This window comes from Notamacropus eugenii, chromosome 2 (assembly GCF_028372415.1).
Source record: "Notamacropus eugenii isolate mMacEug1 chromosome 2, mMacEug1.pri_v2, whole genome shotgun sequence".
Taxonomy (NCBI): Eukaryota; Metazoa; Chordata; class Mammalia; order Diprotodontia; family Macropodidae; genus Notamacropus; species Notamacropus eugenii.
Genome location: NC_092873.1, coordinates 460,057,023 through 460,079,039, shown reverse-complemented (window position 1 = coordinate 460,079,039; position 22,017 = coordinate 460,057,023). Strand labels below are relative to the sequence as shown.

The 22,017-nt window shown below is 38.3% G+C and overlaps 1 protein-coding gene across 2 annotated transcripts in view; it reads right to left on the bottom strand.

Annotated features, from left to right (window-relative positions):
- Positions 1-22,017, bottom strand: part of NIBAN1 (niban apoptosis regulator 1) — a 195,805-nt gene that overhangs the window by 94,280 nt on the left and 79,508 nt on the right. For both annotated transcript variants that reach the window (XM_072648397.1, XM_072648396.1), the window contains exons 2-5: positions 21,709-21,839; positions 19,482-19,613; positions 13,947-14,061; positions 7,998-8,165 (exon numbers count right to left, since the gene is read on the bottom strand). In XM_072648397.1, coding sequence (XP_072504498.1) covers positions 7,998-8,165; positions 13,947-14,061; positions 19,482-19,613; positions 21,709-21,839 — 546 coding nt within the window. The remainder of the gene's footprint in view (positions 1-7,997; positions 8,166-13,946; positions 14,062-19,481; positions 19,614-21,708; positions 21,840-22,017) is intronic.

Below are 22,017 nucleotides of genomic sequence, written 5' to 3'. Positions count from 1 at the left end.
CAATCAGTCCTATAAAAGTTTACTATGTTGATATGACTAGTTATAAAAATGCATTTTCCCAGTATTTTTCAAGCATTCTATTCCCCACTTCTGCAGCTTCTTGGTGATGCAACACTGGCATCGGAAACCTTTTTTCATTTCAGTAAAAGATTTCAAAGGGCTCAACAATACGATGTTAATACACATTCTACATTCATTTAACTAATCAGCCTCCATTTAAATATTACCCACTAGTTAATTAAAAAGGATTCTAGACAAGCTTGGAAAATGTTATAATTATCCATGACATAAACGCATAAACATTTCCATTTTTTACTTTAAAAAAATGTCTGTCACATTCACAAGTCTTAGCATTTTAGAGATGACTGATCAAAGCAAAAATTAAGTGATAGTAAGATGGCACAGACAAATTTATGACAGCATGAAAGGAATCCCTTTATACTCGGAAATTGTACTCATCTTGTTAGCTAAAGACCTCCCAATAGATCAGTCATCAAATAATCAACCAACATTTATTGAATGCCCGTACATAGGAGGTAGGCTCAATAAAGGATACGGTATGCTACCTACTCCAGAATCGCAGGGCTCTGGACTATTGCTTCGTTGTGTCTATCCCTCTAATTTTATCCGTTGGGCTGGGGAGAGCGGATAGCAAGAGACAAGTTAAAAAGGCAGTGTGGGGGTTGGCCTAATTGGAATTGAAGACTGTAGATAATGAGGGGTCTCTGAAAGGGAGTGAGATGACCCCCCAAAAATTGTGTTTTAAGACTAATTTGGAAGTTCTAAGGATGATAAACTAACTGAAAGACTGGAAGGAGAGCAGTGAGGAAGCAGGTAAAATTAGGGTAACTACAATGGGAATGGAAATGAAAGAGACAAAGCAAAGAAGTTTTAGGAATGATGGCAATGATATAGCACTTGTATCTTACTTTAAGCTTTGCAAAGCACTGGACAAATATTATCTCATTTTATCTTCACCACAACCCTGGGATAAGGGAAATGAGGTGAACAGAGGCAGCTGGTGGCATAGTGGATAGAGGGCTGAGCCTGTAATCAGGAAGACCTGAATTCAAATCCAACCTCGGACGCTGGCTGGCAGGTCACCTGGCCTCAGCTTCATCAGCTGTGAGATGGAGATAATGACTGAACCCACCTGCCAGAGTTGGTGTGAGAACAAAAGGAGAGAATATATTTGTAAAGTACTTAGCACAGTTCCTGGCACATGGGAGGAATTTATTTAATGTTTATTCCGTTCCCTATCCTCATGGTCATCACCCTGAGCTCAGGTTTCCATCATCTCTCTAAGATTAATTCCCTGCTGGAAATAAAATTGCCAGCACCCGATATTTTCTCTGGGTCAGTGGTCTAGTTCTTCTGTATTTTCAGAAGAGCTAGGTGGCAAAGTGCATAGAGTTAGGAAGACTGAGTTTCAATCCAATTCCAGCATTTAAAGGGGCAGCTAAGTGACCCTGGGAAAGTCACTTAATCTCTTCCTCCTTCAGCTTCCTCAACTGTAAAATGCAGTATAATAGAACCGACCTCCCAGGGTTGTTATAAGGATCAAATGAAATCATATTCATAAAGCATTTAGCACTGCGCCTGGCACATAGTAGGCACTTAAAAATATTTACTATTGACAGAGGTTAAGTGACTTGCGCAGACTCACTCAACTAGCTAACTACCCAAGGCAGAATTTGAACTCAGTTCTTCTAGACTCTAGACTCCGCTGTATTCCATTGTGCCATGTAACTGCCTCTGAGAGGACTAGATTGCTGTGTAGAGGTGACAGAGAATCAAGAGCCAATGACCATTTCAGAGAAAGTATCAAGAGTCACAAAATATCAGGAAGGCATGAAATGAAACCAAGGAACTCACTGGTCAAAGAGCCAAAAGGAAAATCAGGAGCCTGTATAAATGGATGAATTTTAACTGCAGTAGAACTTTATGAAACATGCTGCTATACCATTTGTTGTGGTTATTCAGTCCTTTTCAGTCATGTCTGACTCTTCCTACCCCCACCATTTGGGATTTTCTTGGCAAAGATACTGAAGTGGTTTACCATTTCCTTCTTCAGTTCATTTTACAGATGAGGAAACTGAGGCAAACGGGGTTAAATGACTTGCCCCAGGTCACACAATAAGTGTCTGAGCGCAGACTTGAACTCAGGAAGATGAGTCTTTCTAACTCCAGACTTGGTGCTCTACCCACTGTACCACCAAGTTGCCCTTTGATATAGCACATTATGTTAAAAAAAAAAAAACAACAGGCATTGTATCAGCATTTGAGTTTATTTTGCACATATGGTATTTGAACTACTCTACTCCAGTATCTTTGCCAAGAAAACTCCACAAAGGGATCACAAAGAGTCAGGCAAGACTGAAATGCTTGAACAACCAAAGCTGGAATGGATGAATATTAAGTTTATTCCTAGGGAAGCAGAATGAAGAGAAGTCATTGGAGAGACATGAAGCCCCCAACAGAGAAAAAGAAAATTCACAGCATACAGGTGAGAACCTCTACAAACCCTTAAAAATGCTCCATATGATTTGATTGGGCAGGGATGCAAAAATCCAAATGATAACTAGAGTCTGACAAGGTAAAGAAGCTCAACTAGATGTGTAATCTTGAGTCAGTCACTAAGCTTTTCTGGGTGCCCATTTTCTCAACTGTAAAATGATGATATTAAAACCTACTCTGCCAATTTCACAGGTTTGTTGTATGAAAAGCACTTTATAAACCTTAGGGCACTGTAGAAATGTAATTCTATTCATCAAGCATTCAATTTATCATACATTTATTAAGTGCTTACTATATGCAAGTGTGGAATTATTATGCAAACCTCCTTTTTAGTCTCTCTAGAAATATTAAATATTAAGAAATAATGTTTTTCTCTAAAGCCCTTTCCAGAGTTCAGGGAAAAGCCCTTTCCAGAGTTCAGGGAAAAGCCCTTTCCAGAGTTCAGGGAAAAGCCCGTTGGACAGGTGGGTGGGATAAGTCTGGGGAAAAGGAAAAAGAATCTCTTACTAGGTGATTGGATTAAGGGTAATAACCAGATATTTACTATCATGTTCTTCTAATCAAGGTAAGAATTTTGCATTTCCCCACAGCAGGTACTGACCAGGATACTGATCTATCTAAGGGCAACACCTTCCCTCTACCCCCTGGAGAGATTAGACAAGGGTCCACCCCTTGGAAAATACCCTCTTTCATTCAAAAAGAAACATTCAAACTACCTCCTATTCATTTTGAATTGTTGATAGAGATCTATGGGAAGAACCCCACTGGTTTCTCCAAAGGAGTGTTCCCAGAGTAAGTGGATAGAGCCATGATCACTCAATTCTGGAAGTTAACCTAGGCAGTATTTTAAGATACAATTTCCTGTTTCAAGATTCTTACAAATGGTACCTGAAATCTTCTTGGGGTAGAGTCATGCCAGGATGCCTAGGACTTTATGCCACTCTGGACACTGTTCAAGCTAGAAATGGCTTGGACATAGATAAATAAAAACCATTTCTGGTGGACTTGGGCTAAATCACAGAGTACTGTACTATATTAATATTATTTCTTTGATATAAAGCACTATGCTGGGTCCTGGAAAACAAACATAAAAATGAATAACAAACGTTCATATAGCACTTTAAAGTTAAAACTATATGAACAAGCCAAAGCAGAGATGTCCCCCGGCTATTGCAAACTGTATACACCAGTCAGTTCTTTCACCAGTTTCATAATAATATGCTACCATATTTATTGCACTTCAATGCTTACAAATCACTTTACACACATTACGTCATTTGATCCTCACAACCAACTTGTGAAGTAGATACTATCATTATCTCAGTTTTACATATGAAGAAACTGAGGCAGAGAGATGATGAATGACTTATTCAGGGTCATATAGCCGAGAAATGCATGAGGCAGGATTCAAATTCTTTCTGACTCAAAGTCTAGTACGCTCTATCCAATATATCAACTAGCTACCTCATAATATGCAACCTTGTGACATATGGGGATGTGCTATAACCCTACTTTTTCAAACCATGGGTCTATGTATGGTAAGCCCTGAAATTTTTATATAAAACATTGTTTTCTAATAAAGGGACTATTCTAACTTATATAGTAAATTCTATCATGTTATTATTATACATTACATTAATTACCTATCCATTTTACTTATATAGTTATACACATTTCTGTAATTATAATATATTTATAGAAAGGAAACATCACTTCAGTTTCAGTCATTTTTTGGTCATGTCTGACTCTTCATGACCCTATCTGGGATTTTCTTGGCAAAGATACTGGAGTGGTTTGCTATTTCCTTCTCCAGCTCATTTGATAGATGAGGAAACTGAGGCAAATGGGGTTAAGTGACTTTCTCAAAGTCACACAGCTAGTAAGTGCCTGAGGCCAGATTTGCGTTAGCAAGATGAGACTCTATCCACTCTGCCACCTAGATGCCCATAAATAAAATTATTATTAAATATTAATATATTTTTATTAATTTGTTATATATCATATAAATATAGCTTAGGCAATATTACTTCAGCCAGAGAAGAGAACATGGGAATCTCTAATGGCATTTCCCACTTCTCCCCTGCCCTTCATATCTCAGCAATGATTGTGGCATTAAAGCAGATCAGTACCAATGATTCCAATCTGGGTGCTAAATTCAGAAGCAGGACAGTAAGAAGGGGCAAGGAAATAGAATTATTTATAGTGTACTAGGTTACACTGTACACAGTGTATAATTATAGTGTACTAAATCCTCTTCAAAGCACTTTTACATATATGCTAGTTATAATGGAGCACAAGTCCTGAGCCCTGCCCTTCCCGGGGGTCACACACTATTCTAGAAAGTAGAACGTCCTTGGAATTCTATTCCAGTGGGGATGAGGAGGGAAGTCTTCCTAGGTACCAGTCACTGATGTCCCAACATACAACGAGAGAAGTATGTCTGATAGACAAGTGAATTAATAATAAAAACAATAACAGCTGCCATTTATACTTAAATATTTCAGTGAATCTACACATTTATTAATGTGAGTACTCCCTCTAACAATGCAGACCCCTAACCCATCCTTAATATTTATATATGTTATGCAAAGTGCTATCCATCTATTATCGCATTTGAGCCCAGTAACAACACTGTGAATAAGGTACTATGGGTACTATCATCTCCATTTAACAAATGCGGAAACCGCTATGAGGGTAAATGGCTTGCCCATTCTCACACAGCTAGTATCTGAGAGAGTACCAAGCCCATGTCTGTCTAAGTTCAAACTGAATATCCTATCCACAAAATATAAAATATATTAATATAGTTCCTTTAAACTTATTCCATATTTTTATCAATAATTCCTAGTATTTAAATAGTACTTGGAAGTTTACAAAGCACTTTATGAATATTATTTTATCCTCACATCAACTTTGGAAGTAAGGTGCTAATATTTCCCCCATTTTACAGATGAAGAAGCCGAGGTAGACTGAGATTAAGTGACTTGACCAGAGTCACACAGCTAGCATGTGTATGGAATTATAACTCAGGTCTTCCCGATTCTGGAATCAGTCTATCACTCTGTCTACTACAGCAATTGCCTCTGGCTCCAACCTTACCCAGAAGAGTTCTAAACAAATTAAAATATGAACAGTTGGCAAATCACGTGTCTTACCCTCAACTAACAGGTGATCTTTGGGGACATTAAGTGACTTCCTGAAAGATTCACAATGAATCGCTAGACAGAAAAAGTCATCCAGCAATCAAGGCATAGCTCAACAAAAGATAAGTTGTTCCTTTTAATGTCAAAAACAGAAACAGAAGAGGGAGGTGGGGAAAGACCCATGAGGTCATCTAGCCTCATGACAGTAAAGGATTGTTCCCTGTAGGAACATGGTGGCCTCTGGTTATGAGCTGGAGGTTTTGCCAAACCACATGAAGTCCATATGAAGGCCTCAAGGAAGAAGGACTGGCCTCAAGGCAGAGGAATGTTCCTTGGTGCCAGAGAAACCTGATTGGACCTCATTACATTACTGCCTTTGATAACATGCTGGAGAGCCAAACCATGTTTTGGATCTCCAGTTATCTTCCATAAATGGAGCCCTAAGTAGAAGCTGACCAGAGCCCAACTGTGTCCCAGGAAGACTTCCTATTATGTGCACAAAAGGAAGAATGCCACAAGGTTTATCTGGCTGGAGCTAGGCAAGGGATCCCCACTGAAATGTCACAGTCTCAGTGCTTCATTAACAATCTCTCATTAATACTCGACTTTGGCCTTAGGCACAGGAGTGTTCAGAGGCTAAAGGGATACAGGGAAACCAGATAGGATCAGAATGTGGGGCTCCTTGGCTTCTGAGGATGTTGCACCATAAGAGAGAAAAGAAACAAGTGGACCTTTTTTGTAAAGCTCCGAATGGGTCATAGTGGTAAAATTATGCCCTCTGTTACTCAGTTGCTATGGCAAAGTAAAATAACATTATGTATTTCCTTTTGCCTCTTCATCCCCCTTTATCTTTTCTTTCCATTCACAGGGCAACCAAACACACAAGGTAGAAATTTCAGACAGAGATTCATCACCAGTGACTCACTTTCATGAGACAAACTGTTTCTATTGTAGTCTGACTTGAGGGGAAACCCCTGAATATTCAGATGCACTCAGGCAAACCAGCTGTGGTAAGAAATATAGGTATAATATGATAAAGTGATAGACCCTGGATCCATGAGAAATGGGAGGTGGGGAAGGGAACAAGTAGTTATTAAGCACCTACTATGTGCCATGACATGGTGCAAGTACTTTATAAATATTATCTCATTGGATCCTTACAATATCCCTGGGAAGTAGGTGCTATTATTATCTTGATTTTACAGTTGAGGAAACTGAAGCAAACAGAGGTTAAGAGACATGCCCAGGATGATAGAGTCACTAGGTATCTGAGGCTGGATTTAAACTGAGGTCTTCCAGATTCCAAGCCCAGCACTCTATCCATCATCTCTGCTTTCTGGAGTTCCAAGGAAGCAATTCACACAGAAGGCACACAAAAGAGAGAATGCTGGATTTGGCATCAGAGGACCTGGGATTCAAATCTCAGCTGTATGTCTCCTTAGATTAGTCACTCAACTTCCTGGGCCTCCATTTTCTTATCCCTAAAATTACAGGTTAAACTCGATTGACCTCCAAGGTCCCTTCCAGTTCTAAATCTCCTAGTTTAAATAAAAGTCATTTTCCTCTTTCAGAAATCCTTTATGAACATGAGCAATGTTCTTCAGTACTCTCTATTAGAGGGAGAGTGATCAAAAGACCATTCAACTGGTAAAAATATCAGATCTAGACTCCAGTGGCTATGCCACTGACTGCTGGCTAACTTTAAGTAAGTGACTGCTCTTTAGTAAGTTGAAATAAAGAACTGAAAATGTCATAAAGATTAATGAGGGCTGCAGGTAACTGGCTTGGAACATTTCTGTTGTGAGGAAGATGAAAGTAACAGGGGGAGAATGAAGAGAGGGAAAGATACTAGTAAATAGAGAATGTAAATTGGTTAATGGTCTGAACTAGATCTAGAATCTATTTCCCACTTCTGTTTTACCTTAGTCATGAAGACTTGCCTGCCTCAGGAGCTCAGTGGGGACTGGATCTACTAGAGATCAACCAGGCTATAATCTTTTTTGTGATCATTCAAGCCATATTGACAAAGCACTTTACTCAGAATGATCTGAGAAGTAGGCAGGGTAATTATCATGAACATCATCTAGGTCTTGAGGAAACCAAAGCTCTGAGTGGTTCACATCACATAGGTTGCAATCTCCACAGACATGACTCAAACTTGGGTCTTCCACAACATTGCATTGTTTCAAAGAACTGAAGAGGAAATACCTCCTCTTCCGATCTGAGTCTCTGTTAGCTTCAACTGTGTGTTGGGCTGGTGGGAGGGTTTAAAGGAAGAGAGGAGAAAGTGACAAGGGACATGAGGAAGAAGCAGGGAGAGAAAAGAGGTACACTTACCGTAATTTAGATGTCGAATGCAGTCATTCAGTAGAGCGCTGAACTGTTTTTGATCTTCTGAATCTTGGAAACAGAAGTAGTTGTGTCTAAGGAAGGGCTGCCACAGGTACACTGGGAATTCTTTCGGCAAAACAACAAAGGGCTGAAGATTCTCCTTTTCGCTGGGAGCTGAAGAATATTGGGGGGTGGGGGGGTGGAGAGAACAGATACAAAATAAAAACTTAGGAAACTGGAGTTTATATTTCATTTAGAATATTGCAGTCTCATATTTTTTGGCAAGTGGTGAAAATTTAAGATACTGGGAAAACCAGAATCTGATCTAAGCTATTTCATGAAAAAAAAGAGAAAAAATATCACAGCCTCAAGTTTTATCAAGTCATCTAGCCCAGTGAAAAGATGGCACATGACCATCTCTTTGAAACTACAAGATCAAAGAACTAGTAGCTATGGGTGGAAGGCATAAAGAGGCTAATTTGGTTATAAAGAAAAACTTCCCAATAATTAGGAATGTAGAATAGACTACCTTAGGAATATACCACCTGGGGAAGTAATGAGCTCTGCCCTACTCATGGTCTTCAGCAAGGATGAAGCGTATACAGTCAAGGGGATTCTGCTTTGGGTATGAATGAGACAAGGTGACCTTTGAGATTCCTTTCAGCTCTTGAGATACTGGGAGCCAATAGATGATTGATGGATAGATAGATAGACAGACAGACAGACAGACAGATAGAGATAGACTCTAATGTCTGATGTTATTCAGTACAATTTTAAAGGACCCAAACTTCCCTTAAAAGGCAATTTCCAGAGCAAACTGATGATACCTACTATGTTGTCTTCTTTATTAATTATGATTCCTCCTCCCCATTATGTTTAGATTTGTTATTGTACTTGAATTGTACTTTTGTATTATACTTTCATTGTACAGTGATTATACAGTTATAGAATACTGGGTGGCTCTCTGGTAATGACCTTTCAACAACCACCTTGTATTATTTTACATTATACTCATTCATATATGTGTCATATTTCACTATTAGACTGTAAGCCCCATTAGAGCAAGAATCCTGTCTTACCTAAACGTGGTATGTCGCCCAAAGACTCCTGCAATATCCTACTCAATGAAGTCAATCAACAAGCAATTATTAAGCACCATCTATAAGCACAGGAAATAAAAATAAGGGCAAAAGCTGTCCCACCCTTCAAGGTGCCTCTGTTCTAACTCATAAAGCATCATTAGCAACATTTTTATAGAATGGAAAACAGGCTCATTTTTAAAATGAAGAAATACAGAATCAAAGAGGTGAATCACTTGGTTAAGATCATACTCTCAATTAAGTTCAAGGAATTTTTATTAAAGGCCTCCTACATGCCTGCTACTATGCTAGGCATAGGAAATACATAGACAAAAAAATCAAAGGAGCATACGCTCTATGGGAGGAGAAACAGTGTATATATCAATGGGTAAATAAATATAAAACACACACAATACATATACAAAACAGTTAAGGAGAGAAAGCACTAACACCAATGAGAAAGTAGTCAGGAATTGCCTCTTGTAGCAGATGACACTTAAAGTAAGCTTTGAAAAGAGCTGTGGATTCCAAGAGTCAGGGAAGAAGAAGGAAAGAATTTCAGGCATGGGAAGGAACTGGGAGAATATGCAAAGGCAGAAAGAAAACAAGACTATTGCTTTTTGCTACTGATATCACAGTCTATTTAGAGAACTTGAAAGATGCAACTGAAGAGTTAATAGAAGGTCTGAGGCACAGCCTATACAATCCACGTACAGGGAACTGCAAATAGGGCAATTTAGCTGGAGTGCTTAATGAAGAGTAATTTGAAATCAATTTGGCAAGATAAGTTAGAAGCAGGCTGTAAGGGCTTAAAATGCCAAACAGAAGAGTTTGCATTTTATCATAGAGTCAGTTTGGAGTTATTTCCTGAAGCTGCTTGTTTAGGAGAATGACATGGTCAAACCCATGCTTTAGAGATTTCAATATAGCAACTGTGTGGAGGATAGTTTGGAAGAGAGAGACTGGAGTCAGGGATACCAGTTAGGAGGCACAGCTATGACCTAAATGAGAGCTGATAAAGGCCAGGTGAAGGTTGTCCTAAATTGATAGAAGGAGAAGGATGCCAGAGATGTTAAGGAGATAGAATCCACAAGACTGAGTAATCGATTGGATATGGGGCAGTAATGGGTGAAGAGTGGAGGATGACTTTTAAGATTAATAACCCAGAAGAACAGAAGGACGGTGATGGTCTTGATAGAACAAAGGAAGTTTGGACAGTGCCTGACACATAGTAGGCGCTTAACAAATTGCTTACTGATTAACTGACTGATTGACCAAAGGATAGGTTTAGGAGAAGATTAAGTTAACAAGTGTTAGAGTTGAAATCAGGTCTTCTAACGCCAAGACTAGTGTTTTTCTACTATTCCATATACAGTTAACCCCAACCAAAACTATTGTAATCATCATTTATAAAATTATTTTTAATTGACTTGAATTCTGTAAGATACTGGTGGCTTCAGGATATACTCATTCTAAAAAAAGCTACTTAAACTTGAAGAGGCCAATGAGGGACACCACAAGAACTCAGTTTATTTTCTGCTCTCATCTATGATGAGCTCCTAGACTGTTCACTCCGATACCAGACCAGTGAAGAGGGTCTAAATTATCCTATAGCAGGGGATCTACTTATGAGTCAGACTAGCTCCAATGGCCTAGAGGATAATCAAGGGAACAAGTTAGCTTTGCCTCGATCATCACATTCAATGCCTTGTTCGCAGGAAGTGCTTAATCACCGATTATTGAATTTGCATGATTATCATGCCTTTGTTAAAGGTGCAGTCCCTGGTTGTGTAAAATACAGTTCCTTCCCGTTCCCTTCCATGACATGGTTAACAATTTAAATGGTTAACAATTTCACAAGTAATTAAAAATAGCACTGACTTTTACATGTAGTTGTTCTCTTAAGCTACAAGCTAATTCACTATTACTTTGCTAAGAGAACTCTCTTTCACTTAACACTTTGCTTCAGTTCCCCAGAAGTATTTATTTGTATTCTTTCTGAGCTGAGTTGTACGGCCATCATAAGAGAACTTCTGTATAATTTTTTAATTTGTGGTTTTAATAATTATAATTTCTATCTTTTAAGATCAAGAATTCTATAACATGAGATAAACAATAATTTATATATACTCTTCTGAAGCTTGGGGACACTTGAATCATTCACATTATCCTATAAAAATCATTCGATTCATTGAAAACTAAATATAAATTAATAAATTTTTTTAAAAAGGATTATTAAAAAAAATCATTCACTCCCTTCTAAAATTATCTAACCCATAATTATACACGTGCCAAAATGGAAAGCGCCCTGGCCCTGCAGTGAAAAGGACCTGAGTTCAAATACCACCTCTGATGATTACAACCTTTGTGACTTTGGGCAAGTCACTTGACCTCCTTGGGCCTCAGTTTCTCCATTTGTAAAATGAAGAGGTTGAACTAGATGGCCTCTCAAGGTCTCTTCTAGCTCTAGACCCATGATCTTATAACATCTAACTCCAATGGAGTCTCCAGGTTTTCATCACACTACGGCAGAAACTGTCTTTTACCTTTCTTTGTCTCCCCAGCACAGCACAGTGCCTGGCACAAAATAAGCCTTGTTGACTGACTAGAAAAGTTCAGCTATGGAGGTTCTGAACACAGTGAATGCTTTTTGGTATTCATACCATGAGCTATATCTCCCCTGAAGTCAAAACAATGTTTAAGTGTAGCTCAAGCAAAAAGGTAGGGGAGGGGGGAAAGTTGGAGCAGGGGGGAGGGAAAATGTCTGGATCATTCAAGCAAGGGTTTGGGGTTTGCTGAGGAGGCAGGGGAGGAAGGGGGAGTTGGCTATTTTTTGTTTTTGTATGCATTACTCAGTAACAACTTGTTAGTCTTTGCTCATGATCTATGTATCAATCTCAGCGTCTTGTTATTAAAACTATTCTACCAAGCATTTCAGCCCAGAAATAACAAATGCTAAGAAGAAAGCCTTCTCCATAAATTCTGACCAAAGTATTATAGCCATTAATAAGAGTTAGGGCTCTCTGAGAATCCAAATAATTACTGTGGAGTGCAATTCACACAAAGCCAGATGGAGTTATTATAGTGTCTACAGCTCATAAATCTCAATGAAATATCCTTATTTGGTCTATATATCTCCTGTGACTCTTTTCTATACAGGCAAAATGAGATGTAGTAGAATCCCAGAATTTTAGAGCTGGAATGGACCTTGGTAATCATATAGTTCTATCTCCTCATTTTATAGATGAGGAAAATGAGGTTCACAAGATTTACATGACTTACCCAAGGTCGCACAATTGGTAAATGAAAGATCCATGATCAGAACTCAGGTCTCATAATTCCAGGGCCAATCTTCTTACTACTACACCACAGTGCTGTTGTTTGTAGATATTATAGGGCATATTAGTGATGTATTTCCCTCCTAGTGTGACTGAGCCAATGACATTTCAGTGCAAACTGTTTTTCAATGAAACCTAAGGCTCCCCCTTCCTTCACGAAGCTGAGCTAACTGAACATGCCCAAAGGTACAGGGAGAAAAAGGTTCGTTGTCTCCAGTGGCCTAAAATCCAAATTATCTGTCACCGATTATTAGCTTCTTAAAAATTAGTACAAAATATTAATGGTAAACTGATATAAATCATCAATTTTGGTCTTCTGCCTCCATTATATCACAGGATCATCAGTTTAGACCTGGAAGAGATCTTAAGAGACTATCTAGTCTTAATCCCCTTATTTTATAGATGGGAAAACTGAGGCACAGAAAAATGAAGTGATTTGCCTGAGGTCACACAGGTTTAAGTGGAGGAGCTACAATTTGAATCCAGGACCTCTGACTCCAAGTCAAATGCTCTTTCCACTAAACCATACTATCCATGACTATCAAGGGATGTTAGATAACAATGGAATGGAACTCTGAGGGATGTCATATTTTCTGTCAACACAAATAGATTACCCAATCAGTCCAAGGTCCTAAGTACTGCAATCCATAGACGTATTACCACTGAACACATTTAAGAGAAAAAACTACCACCTGAGGTAATAAAATTAGTGGATCAAGGAACAAAGGGTTTGATTGGTCTATTCATGGTGGAAAAGAAAACCCTGGGCCTTTTCCTGATTAAGCAGCGAGTTTATTTCTGCTACCACAGATAGCATTCTTCAAAGCCCCAGGTCTCAAGGTTCCCAGAACAATAGCACAATTTCTGAGCATTGAAAATATACTTTCAGTCGTATCTGACTCTTTGTGACCCCTTTTTGGTGTTTTGTTGGCAAAGATAGTGGAATGATTTATCATTTTCTTCTCCAGTTCATTTTACAGATGAAAAAACGAAGGCAAACAGGATTAAGCGACTTGCCCAGGGTCATAGAGCTAATAAATGTCTGATGCTAGATTTGAACTCATGAAGATGAGTATTCCTGACTCCAGGCCTGTTGCTCTATCCACTGCCACACTTGACTGCCCCAAAAATATACTGGGCAATTGTATTCTGTTTTACATTCTTGTCTTAGTGGAAAGAACCCTGGAGCTGCAAGGTGAGGACCTGACTTCCTGTCCCTTCTTTGTGTCTCACTAGCTGAGTAAGCCTGAACAAGTTATTTGAATTCTGAGTCTCAGTTTCCACATCAGAATAATCAGGCTGGCTCAGCCTACTTTGTAAGTTTGTTGTGATGAAAGTGCTTTGTTAAATGCAAAGCATTACATTAATGTAACCTTTCATCATCATCGCAGGTATTAGGCCAAGCTCCTTTGCAAATCTTTGATATGTGAATACAAGTTATTTAACATTAACAGAACCATTATCATTATAATGATATGTAGGATTGAAACCAAAACAAACTTTATCTTTCTGACATGGAAAGATGCACACCAACTCACCAACAGGGTCAGGAAAATGCCGGTCAGATAATAAATTGTAATCTTCTTCAGAGGTTAAAACTTTGCCGCCCGCTGGGAGAATTCGACTTTTAGGATTGGCTCCTTTCTGATAGGCCTGGGAAGGGAAAGGTTAAAAAAAAATTAACATTCATTTGGATTTTAAAACTCAAAGAGTTTAACTTGGAAAATAAAAAAAACAGGTGTATAACATACCATCTTATGATAAAAAATAATAATAATAGCAAATATCTACATAGCACTCTAACATTTGCAAAGTAGTAAATAAATATCTCATTTTATTTGCATAACAACCCGAGGAGATAAGTACTGTTATTCTCCCTATTTTCACAGATGAGAAAAGAGATGAAGTGATTTGACCAGAGTTATGCTGGTAAGTCTCTAAGACTGGACTGAACTCAAGTTTTCCTGACTCCAGGTGCTGTCCAGGTTCCGTCCCCCATCTCTCTGAGAAATGATGATTAGAACTAAAAATTATTCCATATGAACACTTGCGTATGGCAAGATGGCAGGCTGCTAACAAGGTAATAGAATACTTCACAATCAGATGTCATGCACCCATTTTAACCTTATTAACAACAATAATAATGCCACAGATTGTACTTCCCAAGCTTTCCCCACACAGAAGAATATGTTGTAACAGCAAAGACTACTGCGCCAGAACCATGACATAAGATACATTCTAACAAACAAGAAATTCTGCTTTTTCATAAACTTCATAAAATCATATAACTTCATGATAAACAAAAGTGTCACCTCATCCCAAGACAAATAAGCATGTAGATAGGGATGAAGCGTTAAAATCAGATGGAAGAACAGAGTACAAGCAGTTCTTTTGGCAATAGAGATGTGTATATGTTAGCCAAGTAATTAGACTGAAGATTCATTATGCCCTGGCACTAAATTAGAAGTCAATGTTGCACCAGGAGGATCATGTTAATAAGAATAATAACTTGAATCTGATCACCTTTTGCTGGCTGGAAAGCAATCTGTCTGAAAAAGTTCTAGGGGATTTAGTGGATTCTATGACCAATGTGAGCACTAAAAGGCAGGATCCCTGACTTATTCTGTCCTAATCATACAACCCTTGGAAGATTGTGTTCCATTGTGGGCACTGCATTTTAGGAAGGACATTAACAAGTAATAATTAATAATATCCATCTGAGGAAGGGTAGTCAGACTGGAAAAGGACTTCAAGTTCAGGCTTTTGAGGATCAGATGAAGGAACTGTGAATGTTTATCAAAGAGGAGGGAAGAGTTTGGTAGGGGAATGATATCTGTCTTTAAGTATTTGAAGTGATATTACATGCAAGACAGAATAGACTTGTTCTGCTTGGCCCAAGATGGAAGAATGAAGAGCAATGAGTATAAATTGTCAAGATGCAAATTTAGATTTGATGCAAGTGTTTGAAAAAAAGCCCTCAATAATTGAAGCTAACAATTCCAAAAATGAAATGGGCTGCCTTGGGAGGTTGTGGGTTTTGCCTAATTGTAGGTCTGAGTCATCAAGTACATTGTAGAGGAGATTATTATTCAGCCACAGATTTGGTAAAATAGACTCTAAGGTCCCTTCTAACTCTGAAATCCTCTGATTCCGATAAATAAGTGTAGTTTTATGTACAATTCTTCAGAGTTTATTCATGTGTAAAGTGAAGGGGTTAGCGTCTAGAGTATTGTATCACGGGAATGAGAACTAGAAGTGACTTTAGTCAAGTCAATATTTACTAAGATCTTACCATATGTCAGACACCATGCTAAGTATTAGAGATACAAAAAAAGACAAAAATATGGCACCTGTCCTCAAGGAGCTCACAATCTTATATGGAAGACAGCACGTAAATAAATATATACAAACAAAATACATGCAAGATAAATTGGAGGCAATCTCAGAGGGAAGGCACTAAGATCGAAGAAGACTGGGAAAGGCTTCTTGTTGAAGGTGAGACTTTAGCTGAGATTTGAAGGAAGTTAGGAGATGGAAACGAAGGAGAGAGTTCAGGCATGAGGAAAGAACACATGAAGATGCCCAGAGACAGGAGATGAAGTTCATATTGGAGGAATAGTGAGGAGGCCACTGTCACTGGACTGTAACAGGGGGAGGAGGGGAAAACATCATCAGGTCTATACTTTAGGAAGATTGTTTTGACGGTTAAATAAAAGATGGATTGGAATGCGGAAAGGTTTGAAGCAGGGAGACCAACCAGCAGGCTATTGTCATAGTCCAGATGGGAAATGACAAAGCTCTGTACCAGGGTGATGACAACATCATGTAGAGAAGGAGGCACATACTAGAGGTATTGCGAAGGTGGGATCAGAAAGACTTGGCAACAGATTGGCTATGACGGGTGAGAAAGATTGAGGAGTGGAGGTGACATCTAAGAGGTTCTGAGACTGGACAACCTGGAAGATGGTTATATTGTTTACAGCACGGTATCAAACTCAAATAGACAGAGGTCCCTACAGAAGTATACTGACTTAGAAAATTAACTGTATCTATGTTGTATTATATTTCTATTTATTTTGCTAAACATTTCCCAATTCCATTTTAATCTGATACTTGCTAAGGAGTTTGAAAACTTTGGTCTATAGTGACAGAAAATTAGGAAGAGGAGAAGGTTTGTGGACGGGGGGATAAGATAATGAGTTTGGTTTTGGACATTTTGAGTTTAAGATGTCTAGAGGACATCCAGTTCAAGATGACCAATAGAAGTCATTTAGTCATCTGGTTTGAAAGCCCTTTGTTTTATAAGTGGCATATATGGTTCATTCCTGATAAAAAGTTATGTGATTCTTCCCTGACTCGCTAGAATAGATCTTCAATCTGATGAACTTTCATTAAGCACCTAATCTGTGCAAGACACTGGCCAAGATGCTAGGAATACAAAAATGAACAATAAGAACAAGGAATTCTCGAACTATTGGGTCAGATACACCATGTATACAAATAAGCATGATATAAGGTTGAGTGTGATGGGGTCCAACGATGCCAAAGATTCGCTCTAGGGAAAATCAAGGAAGGATAGATCAAGGGATATTAATAATAGCATATATTTATGATTCATTAGACCTTTACAACAACCCTGGAATCTAGATGCTATTATTATCCCCATTTTACAATTGAAGAAACTGAGGCAAACACAGGTTAAGTGCCTTGCCCAGGGTCACACAGCTAGTAATATGTAAGGCCAGATTTGAACTTAATTCTTCCTTATTTAAAGCCCTGTATTCCATTCATTGTGCCACTTAGCTGCCTTCTTACTTCCTGCCTAGTAGCAGCAAAACATGGCAAACCAAGTGATGGATTTGAAGTCAGGAAGACCTGGGATTGAATCCTATCTGACATGCCCTAGCTGTGTGACTCTAAGCAAGAGACAACTTCTCTGAGCCCCTTTTATTTTCTTCATCTGTAAAATGGAGATAATAGCTATGAACCCTTATGTAGTAGGGTTGTTGGGAGGATCAAGTGAGATAATGTATTTAAAGCACTTTATAAATGTCAGTTCTTGTTATTCTCACCCAGATTATTGGCCTAGACTGAAAGTAGGACCCCTGAAATGCAAAGCACAAATAGATAAAATTACAATACGAACATTATGGAGAATATGTTCTAAAATGGTAAATGACCTAAGCAGATGCAGGACTCCGAAATAAACTTTGCCTTTTTAGTATCACTCCCACAGTCAGAGCAGTAACCATCACCACACCCAAACCACCTGAACATTCTGAGAATGACGAACAAACAGCAGAAAATAGCTCACCAGTTCAATTTCACATGGAAGGGTGGCTTTAAGAAATGGCCATGGTTGTTTGTAAACACTGGGGCCAAGATCAACATGAAACCAACTAGTGCTAAATGTAGGGGCCATCTTGAGAAAACAACTAAACTGTATGGAGCAGATGGTGCCTGTGTTTTGCAGTATGCCCTTGCTGTTAATTTGCTTCAGAGAGTCAGTCATGTGTTGAATCAAGTCGTAAACGACTTGGACAGATGGGCAGAGACACAGTCTAGTGTAATGAGTCTTGACTAGGCACAGCTCTACACCAGAAGTCATTTGGGAATTTACTGGTGGGACTGTGAGCTTTATTTCCAATCTCCAATAGAATTGGGAAATAGAGATTATAGGAGCAGAATCCCATTGTCCTACCAGGCCTGAACATTCAATGCCTAATGGCTTGGCATGATGAGTACTTGTCTGGTCTGCTTTGCAAATATTTCCTAACCAATACTGTATTGAGACTTGAGTTGTAGATCTGATCTTGCCTTTGTATGAATTGGGATAAGCTATTACCTTCTCTGTGCTTTCATTTCCTTATTCATAAAACTGGAATAATGAAAAATGTACACTTTCGTGCACCATGAAGGGATGTTATAAATATGCAAATGGAAGCAGCAAGAATATTCTAAGTTAAAAAAAAAATCTATAGGGAAAGTAGGGAGAAGGAAAGAGAAAGAAGGGAAGGAAAGCAAGGAAGAGTTGGCTTTTGAGTTTCTAGGAAGCCTGACTTAATTCAAATGCATATACATTATATCAAAGGATTTCAAAGGTACAGGGGACATTAAAGATCATCTGGTTTCAGGGTTCTTACCTGGGATCTGTGAATTTGTTTTTAAAAATATTTTGATAACAATATTTTAATACAAATAGCTTCCTTTGTAAACCACTGTATTTTATTTTATGCATTTAAAACCATAATTCTGAAAAGGGGTCCATAGGTTTCACCAGTCACTGCCAAAGGGGGCTATGAAGCAAAAAAGGTTAAGAACCCCAATCTAGGCTAACATCCCCTACCCCACACATATACACACTTTACAGATGAACAAACTGAGGCTACGAAAGGTTAAATAACTTTCCCGAGATCAAACAAATAGAAAAGAGCAGTCAGTATTTGAAAACAGAGCCTCTCACTCTTAATCCAATCCTTTTTTTTCACTCTCACAGTCTTCTGGATCTCTTATTACATTAGATGCCTAAGAGTATACAGAACTAGAAACTTTCTAAGGCAGAAAGGAAGAAGAGGGGCGACTAGTGAAGGCTGGAGGAGAGATTCCAAGGGAGCCTCAAAGAGACAGAGCCTGAGGCTGACCTGGCACTAAAGAGTCTGCTGTACCCCAAATCTGGGTACACTCGCTAGTACCATTCCCTTCATATACACTTTACTTTCTTCTTTCCCACTACATCAGCTAATGGAGGCAGGTGGAAGTTATTTTCCATACACATAGGAGGGCCTAGTCATCTATTGCTAAAACACTTAAGGCAGTTTTCCTCAAGATCATCTCCTTGGGAAGGAATTGGCCGCAGTACTCTTTCTTATTTACAAATCTGAAAGGAAGGAATTGAGTTTTGAAGTTCAATTTCCCTTTCCCAACAGAGTCTTAATTAATTGATCTATGGGACACAGTACAAGAATTATCCAGGAAAGATGAATTTCATTGAATGAATCAGCCAGGAACAGGGATCCCAACTCACCCGACCACTGTCCAAGAAAACATCAAAAATTGGTGGTAAAAGGTTTTACCTCTTTGTTCTCATAGCTCTCCACTGCAAAATCATTTTTAACCACAATGTATCTGTCTTTCCATTTCTTTAGGTCATCTGCAAAATGGGACAGCTCTCCTTCATATAAAACTGTCTCTGTATCCAAAGGTGGCTAAAAGAGAATTAATATAATTAGTCCTTTTTTTATTGATTTATTACAAGTTTCATATTATTAATCAATATAGATAAGGAAACATACCTTACAGCTATTTACATTTAAATAAAAGAATTTCAGTGTATAAACTGTAATAATAGTTTTTGAGGTACTCTCTCTAAATCTCCACCTGGATTCATTTGTCCATTCTTTCCCATTCACTATTGTTTCCAATTTTTTGCAATTACAAATAATGTTACTAGGAAAATCATGAATAGATAGCTCCTTTTTTTTTTACTTTTTGTAATACTTCGAAGGCATATTCTGAACAATCGAATTACTGGATCAAAGGATATGGTTTTGAGTTTGGGGTTTTACTTTTTAGCTTTTATTGCATACTTCTCAACTGCCAGTAAGCATTATTTCATTCTTTGTATTTGTATCACCAGAATGTAGCAAAATGTTTTGCACATAGTAGATGCTTATAAATGTTTATTGATAGATAGCTCTCCAAAAGGATTTTTTAATTTTGCAATTCCAACAGCAATAAATATTTATAACTGCTTCTTCACAAGTAGTGTTGTGCCAGCTTAAATGGGTGCGAGGTGGTACCCCAATGTTGTTTTACTTTGCATCTCTTTGATTACTAGGAGGTTATAATTAGCTCTTGTGAAGCAAGGACTCATCTCTTTTCAATTTAAGCCTAGACTCAACATTAACCAGAATCTTAAGAGAAATCATCTTGCACCTTCTCTTTTTCTCTCTCTCTCTCCCCCGCTGTGTGTTTCCCCTCCCCCCCATTCTGATTTTTCACTATTTACCTGTTCTCTTTGCCCTATATTAGATTAAGAAATCACATTGACTCAGCAAGCAGACAGATTTCCAGTTGACCCCTCTCTTTGTTTAACCATATACAATATGCATACATAACAAGCCTCTTCTATAGATACTCAGGGGGATTACTATCCCTTCACTATTTTTCTAATTCATCGTCTTACACAAAATGATGGGTCTACTGCCTTTTGTATATTATGTTGTAGCTTTATTTAAATTTTGTATCACAGGATGACAGAGTTAGGGCTGAAAGCAGGCCCAGAGGTCATCTAATCCAAATCCCTCATCTTACAATCAAGGAAACTGAGGCCCAAAGAAATGAAGTGATTTAAACAAGGTCCCACGAGTGAGAAGCAGCAGAGAGGGGACTCAGACAGGTTCTCTGACTCCAAACCCAGCATTCTTTTCATTGAACCACAAGTTATCCAATCTATCCCTTTACCTCTAAGTAGAATTTTTATCTAAATCATTCTAAATAACTGGCATGTAATTTTACTTTAAATATCTGTTGGGGAAAAAATCCTCTTCTCCTCCCTAATTTTAATGTTTAAAGACTCTCATTATCCTACCAACTATTATTTGTTAACTACATATTAAATAATATCCTTTTTGGACTCATGAAAGAGCCAAAGGAGATGCCCCTTCATTTTGCTTCTAAGTAAGGAGCCTCCACATCCAAGGCAGAAGCTGAACCTTATAACTCTATATGGACATCAATCAGTCTCCAGGGATGTCAGCCTAGCTGAAATTCTCCATCAAAACAAGACTCAATAAGCGTTTACGGTCATGGGTTATGAATATAAATGAAAAAGAGAGAAAGGGCATATAGTCTATTTGTATTCAAGGGACTGAAACAGAAACCCAGGGGAATCTATCACCAAAATGAAAATCCTAATAGTGTTGAGGCACTGAAACCTTGACATTTTTACTAACTCTCTACACAGCAATGCAAATTTCCTGATATCAAACCATCAAAATGAAAAAATATATATATGTAATGAAAATGGAAGAGTGCCATTTTTCTTTTTATATGGGCAACTCTGTCAGCAGGAAATCATATGCTCTGGCTTCCAGAGAAATTATGCTGCTGTCTTCCTGGGCTCTAAACAATTTTAGGACAAATCCCTATTTTATCTGCTATTTAAGTTATTGGTTATTTCAGAGACACAGGAAGACATGAAAGTTTCCCCAGTGGCAAATGTAGATGTATGAATGAGAAGACCAAGGAACTGTTCCTAGAATTAACATTCTATGAACATTTTTCCAAGACTTAGGTTACCTTGGTTTTTAAGAACTGGGACCTCAAGTCTCTATGCTGTTCAACTTCACTTCGAACATCATTGCAGAAAGCCACGGAATATTGGCGACGATAATGTGGGCTGAAGTTTTTGATAGCAGCTTCAGTTTTGCCTGGGAGGAAAAGGGTGACGTAAAAAGAAAAATTACAATTCTTATAACATCATTCAGTCTTCCTGGCATAGAAACATGGCCAGCTAATAAAATCATAAGTAACCCTCCCCTCTTCCTTCCCAGATACCTGTCAGAGGCACCTAAGAATACAAGGCAAGACCTGAAGCTTCTTCCTAGC